Genomic DNA, 6,808 nt, shown 5'->3' on the forward strand with positions numbered 1-6,808 from the left:
TGAAATATTAAGAGGTGTGAACACTATATTAAATGATTATACGATTATGGAATTTGAACGAGCGTTCCATGGAGGAACGTTTCTTATATATATATTTGAATATTAAATTTGGTAAAGTATGACTGTGGATAAGCTAGGCCAGGCTTGGTCCATCCTGATATTCCGTGACACTCATCTTCACGTAGAGGAGAGTAGTTCATGTGTGGGAATGGCAGGAGGTCCTTAGTCCATAAGTTAACATGGGCGACGTAAGAACGGACTAACCTCGAGTGGCAGCTGATTAGGTGTATCCCGGTTACTACATCACTCGGGTGCGAGGACGCCTGTAGCTACACGGTTTCATACAGTCCGGACGGTCGTCTTATATATATATATATATATATATATATATATATATATATATATTTATAGATGTTACATGATGTTATATGTTAAACTATGTGCTTGTGTGGAATGATATGTTCATTGTATGTGTTGTTTGTATGAATTAAATTATATAAGCTTACCCTTTCGTTTTTCCTTGTGTTGTCCATTTGTCTATGTACGTTCGTCCTGTCTTGCAATGATCATCCGTGTGGATGTGAGCAGAAGGCGAGACAACTCTGGAAGACGTTATCGAGGAGGAAAACTTAGTTGAAGTGGAAGTGAAAGCGGAGCAGTAGGACGTCCGTCTTTTCTTTCTAGTTTAGGACGTCCGCTTTTGGTTTATACGTTCGGTTATTTTATTTTGTAAAACCGTTCGTTATTAGTTTTCACTGATTTCGTTTTGTATATTGTAATTCTGCACCTTAAGCCGTTTGGCTTTTAAACTCTGTTAATTATAAAGACTGCATTGTTTACTGTTAATGGTAATTAATTCTGATTTATGGTAATTACTGTATTTTGGGATGTTACATTTTCCTTATTAGTAAAAACAAATACATTAAATAAAAACAATTGTCTCAACCTATACATCATTAGCATAGAAAGAGGATATTGTATTTCGATTCAATAATTGAAACATATCTAGATGACATAAAAAAAATAGAATTTTTGATGTCGGTCATAAAGAGAAGCCTAAACTTTCATACGAAACTTCGATTCTAGACGAAATCAAAACATGAAATCATAAATAAATAAACGAATAAAAAAAATATTAGACTTCGATTATTTTAATAATCCAAACTGAATACCCTTCTGATTTTAAAAATAATTTAATTTTAAAAGAATATTAGATTTCGATTCTGAAAAAACTAAAGGTTAATACCTTAAAGTTAAATTATTTTTAAATTAAAAAAGATTATGCTTTGGTTATTACGAGAAAGCATAACAACCCATTTATACTTTATATTTTGGTAATAATCGAAATCTATTGTAGAATTTTTTTTTAAAATATTATTCTTTTGTTTTTGTTTTACTTTATATAATAATATGAAAACTTTATATAATTTTACTTTAAATGATTTATAAGTAAATAGGCTACATTCTATTATATATTTGGCAAATGTTTTTCTTACATAATATATGGACTTCTCATGCATTGTTGTAGCACTCTTGAATCTCTACAGAAAAGATAATACTTAAGTGAAAGTATAAAATACTCTATGAAACAAACACCTCTGCAAAGAAATTTTGGTTTCCATCCTCTCAACTATAATTATTCTCTCTCTAGTTTCATTTTTTTTTCCTTTTGTAGTCATAAGTGAAATTAAGAACACTTTATATTCTTACCAATCTATTACTTGTTTGAGATGATTAAGGAAAACTTGTGCAAGGAGAAAAACCACACAACAATTTTGTTTTAAAGGGAAACAACAACTAGCTGTCAATGATGCTTGAATTGAAAATGCAATCATTGTTATAACTTAAAATGATTATTCTAATTACAAGTAAGCAAACTACACTTATGAAGAAATATAAGGGACTAAAGATATTTTCTTTCCCCTTTTAAACATTTGGTGACGAATGTTTGGATGTCATCAAACTTATTGTCATCATGAATGAGTTAAGAGTCTATGAACCCATATACATCACTCAACTTCGTTTCTTATTGACATCAAACATTGATAACGGTTGAAATACTGTTATTTTGATACTTAATTTTGATATTAAAAACAACTTTTATGACTTAGAAACTAGCTTGGAATCATATTTTTGCTTAAGTTTTGGAAATAAGAGAGTTGGATAGGTTTTATGCTTGGTTTTTCTTGTTTTGGCAGGAATTAAGATGAATTAGATGAAAGAAGTTGAAGTAGTAAGGAGCTAAACTCAGGAAAGGAAGTAAAAGTACACAAAAGAAGAGTCATAGTCACCGTAGAGCGTAACTTTTACCACTGAGCGGCATTCTGAAGCACCACAGTCACCGTTGAGGGTTAAAACTGCCGCTGAGCGTCATTCTGAAGAACTGCACTTATCGCTGAGCGCAATTCTGCCGTTGAGCGCCATTTAATTAGGCTTGGGCCTATTTTTTGTAATTTTTAATAAACTATATAAGGTTTTAGTCGACCTAGGGTTGATATCTTTGGACAGAAAGAGGCGAAATCAAACTTTCTTCACCCCTTGGAGGCGGATTTTAGATGCGGAAGCTCCTTTCTTCAAATTCTAGGGTTCTATCTTTCATTATTTTCATTATTTTCAACTAGTTTCACCATGTCTATGGTGAACTAAACCTTCCATTATTGTTGGGGAACCGATGTAATCCTTTGAAACTCTCATGTATTGAATTGGTTCTATATTTTATATGCTTTGCTTCATTAGTTGTTAGGATTTTTCTTTTACACTCTATGCATACTTTGTTTAACTCATTCAATTGCATGATCATTGATGTTATCTATATGGACACATATAGGTAAATCTAGAACCGGGGAAATTCTCCCGGAAGTAATATTACCTAGACATAGGAATAGGAGAATCGGTTGCCTTTAAGCTTCTGTGGGAATGTAATGCATGAATAATTGCTAGGGAAACAAAACATTGTAAACTAGTGATTAGGAGTAGGCTTTCTTCACCGAGACATCGAGTTTAAGGTAAATTAGAAAGTGACATTAACATTAATGAAGAAAGATGAATTCATGAATACATGAGAGTGGATAGGATAAGTCGGAAACCCCAACAACATCATCATTCCATATTTTACATCAATCACTTTTGCATCTTTCAATCCAATTGATCAAAACTTGCATTCATGTTTATTTTTCGCAATTCAACCACAATGATTTTGTTTACAAGTCTAATTTAATCAAGAAATCACATAACTATCTAGGTCGTGAATCCTTTGGGAAACGATACTTGGTCTTACCATTTTATTATTACTTGATACGATTCGGTACACTTGCCGAAGTGTTAACAAACATATATCTGAACAAAAAACATTTATTTAATATAAGTAACTAGATAAATTAATTAGATACAAAGAATGGTTTAGAGGCTTACATAATTCACAACTAAATTGAAATACAAGAAAACACTAGAAAGGAGGGAGGGGGTTGAATATTGTTTTAAATTCTTTTTGCAAAATCAACATTTAGTGACCATTGCAAGTGTTAGATAAACTGCAATAGTGTTGTTAGATGCTTGTGTTTTCAAATAAGCATTTAGGAAAATGTTTGACAAGCAAAGTGATTAACACAACTATTTTTATACTAGTTTGATCCAATCTAAGTAATGTCTAGTTCTCCCTTAAGACATCTAAAGGAGTTCCACTAATCTTTAACAATATTACAACGAGTACAACCTACTCTTGGTATTCAAGTATTATCAATCACTTTTGGTTCCCACTAGTCTACCTAACTAGAACGAGTTTAACCTTTCTTGGTATCCACCCTAGATAAATTGTTTAGATCGTTTAACTCAATCGAATTAAACAATACAAGTGTTTAAATTCACTTATGAATATCGACACAACAAGTGTTTCTAGTACAAGTATAGATTAAAATAACTCTCAAAGAGAGGATGGATTAAATACAATGAAATATGATAACTTGAAATACATTTTCTTGTTCAAAGAATAGACTTAGATGATATAAGATTTGAAAGAGAATAACAACGTAAGGATTCAAAAGTTCCTGTATATATATTACTGCTTCTCTTCTACGAGTCCTCCTTATATAGTCATCTTCGAGAAAGATCCATTACTCAGATAGATTTGACCTTTTGAGAGTAGGTAGCTTATGGTATGAAGGTTTGTACTATTATGCATCTTAGGAAGAACAATATTGCTTTAGAAGTGAGAGCTTGTATGACTATGACAAGGCATAAATCTTTAACGAAACATTCTACGAATGTCTTCCTATTTCTCAACGGCTTTTCGATCCATCTGCAACACTTTCGAACAAAGTTTAGTGTTGTCATTATCTGTACAAAAAAGAGAGCAAAAGCATACAAGGAAACAAAGGTACAATACATACTACAAAATTTTTTGAAATTACCGACAAAATTTTACCGATGAAAATAAATTTGTCGGTATGTTCGTCGATAATACACATAAAATTTACTGGCGAAAAAGATTATTGGTAAATCCTGCGATAATACACATGAAATTGACCAATGAAAAAAGATCGTCAGTAAATCCGTTAGTAATACACATAAAATTTAAAGACAGAAAAGTCTGTCAGTAAATATGTCGGTAAAAAGAAAGGCAAATTTCCCGCTCACTCTTTCTCTCTTTCCGCAAACTGCACATTACTCTTTTTTCTCTCTCTCTTTTCAGATCTATTTCTTATCTCGTTTCACATTCTCAAACATCACTTCAAAACCCCCTTCATCTTCTTTTCTCTCCCGTGAGGGTAGCCTTTTATCTCTCCCATTTTTTCCATCTAAGCTTAGATTAGTACAACTCTAGGCCCCTTTGATGTGCCTCCATCTCTCTCGTTGAGTGAAGCCGCCATCTACATCGTCAAGCTTGGGATCTTTCATTTCATATTCTTCTTCTCTAACAAGTGCAAGGGAGGGATTTCCTGTTCTTCCTCTTTCATGCAAGGGCGTATCCAAGCCAGGTGCACCGTCGTCGTGCCATGCACTACCGTCGTAGCTTGGTTTGCGTGTAAGTGCTTTGAAAGAGAGTCAATTGCCCAAAATCGTACAGTGAGAAACAAATATTCGTAGAATAGCTGAGCTGCGGCGGAGCTACGGTTGGGCTGTCATAGGGCGGTAGTTGAGCACCACACCAGTAAATCTAGTTTTGAGCTAATTTTCTCATACGCCACTAGGCGGTAGCCTGACGGTAGCCCGACAACAACGTTGAAGAGTTTTTTTGGCCTTGACACATTTTTGTTTGTTTAGTTATTCTTAGTTTCTTGTTAGATTGATTGGTGTATATATGTTCATGTTTCTTTGATTGTTTAGGAGTGTCTTGGTGTGTTTTGAATTATGTTGATGAAGTTTGGTTTGTTTGAATTATGTTGATGAAGTTTGGTTTGTTTGAATGAGTTTTATGTTGTTCTTTTCATTTTTGAGTTATTTCGGGCATTAGGGTATATTATCAATTTAGAAATATGTTGTTGGGAATAGAACCCTGTTTTGTTGTTAGTGTCACAGAAAAGGGATTTGATCCCGGGCTACAACTTCAAATACCAATCCAAATATACAAATATAAAAAAAAAATTAACAATGAATATTGTTTCAGTTGTATGGCATTTATTAGGGAGATATAAACATCTTTACTTATAAAAGATCTTTATTTAACAACAAATGTAGAAGAAATACTTGAGAACAAAGCTATAGTAATTGGTTCTCCAATGACTAACAAAAATCTTATTCATGGCTACATTAAAGCACTAGTACCCAGTAATTTACTTAACCCAAAAGTGATGGCCATGGCTATCCATCCTCCAAGAAGGAACCTTACATGAGATTTTAACTTAGGAGTTTTTCCCAGTTGAGCCACCACCCTTCCAAACACCAGCAAAGCCAAGCTAGTCGTTGCCACAACCACAATAACCCTTGTCATGTAACGTTCTATAAAAGCGGCAGAAAGTAGAGGAATCAATGCACCTATAGAAAAGGATACTGCAGATGCCAAAGTAGCTTGCAGTGGATTAGGTAATGTTCTTTTCTCCATTTCCATCTCCAAGTCCTTTTCCCCTCCTACACTCATCTTCATATCTCTCTTTATTTGACCAATCTCAACATCATACTGAGTGTACACTGCAACGTACTCTCCTATCGCCATACCACAAGCCCCTGAAACCAACCCTGCAAAACCAGCAAGTAGCATAGCCTTTGGGTCTTTTTTAACGGCTCCTACACCCATCATCAATGAAGCAACCGAAACCAACCCATCATTGGCTCCTAAAACTGCTGGACGAAGCCACTGCGCTCTTTCCCTGTAGTTTATGTTTGCATCATCTTCGGTAACTTTTTGTGTTTTCTTCTCATCAGTTTTGTTTGCTGGACTTGGATGCACTCCTCCTACATGGTTTTGTGACACCAAACCATTGGATGTAGCTGTAGCCATTTTGGTGTCACAACAACAAAGGAGGGGAGACCAAGAAGATGAAAACAAGAGCAGAGCAAAGTTAGTGAAAGTTAAAGGCTTCTTAACAAGAAAAGATAGATAAATAATGAAATATTTGCATCTTTACGTTGTCTTGCTTGAAAGAGTACACTATTTGGACATTTAGAAAGGGCAAAAGTATATATATAATACTTGACATAAAGATATATTGATGTCAACTTGATTTGAAATTGGGAAGGGGAATATTGGCTATGTGATTCTTATATACCTTTTTATTATATTTTTCCCTGATGAATTGTTAAAATATAATTTGCTTAAATGTTCTAAGTGATACTAAACTTGATTCTTTTTAAAGTAAGATAATTATAGGTTTGA

General features: G+C 33.7%; 1 protein-coding gene across 1 annotated transcript; it reads right to left on the minus strand.

Moving 5' to 3' along the window:
• Positions 1 to 5,627: 5,627 nt before the first annotated feature.
• On the minus strand, positions 5,628 to 6,494 carry LOC124829377 (VIT-like transporter 1b). Its single transcript, XM_047302873.2, has one exon. It carries the CDS (start codon positions 6,431 to 6,433, stop codon positions 5,741 to 5,743), a length of 693 nt encoding a protein of 230 aa, XP_047158829.2. The 5' UTR covers positions 6,434 to 6,494; the 3' UTR covers positions 5,628 to 5,740.
• Between the last annotated feature and the right edge of the window lie 314 nt (positions 6,495 to 6,808).

Source organism: Vigna umbellata, chromosome 9, assembly GCF_029865625.1.
Source record: "Vigna umbellata cultivar VRB3 chromosome 9, Vumbellata_1.0, whole genome shotgun sequence".
Taxonomy (NCBI): domain Eukaryota; kingdom Viridiplantae; phylum Streptophyta; class Magnoliopsida; order Fabales; family Fabaceae; genus Vigna; species Vigna umbellata.

Bases quoted from the DNA above. Each gene is read 5' to 3' on its own strand.
- LOC124829377 (XM_047302873.2), bottom strand. From the start codon at position 6,433: ATGGCTACAGCTACATCCAATGGTTTGGTGTCACAAAACCATGTAGGA.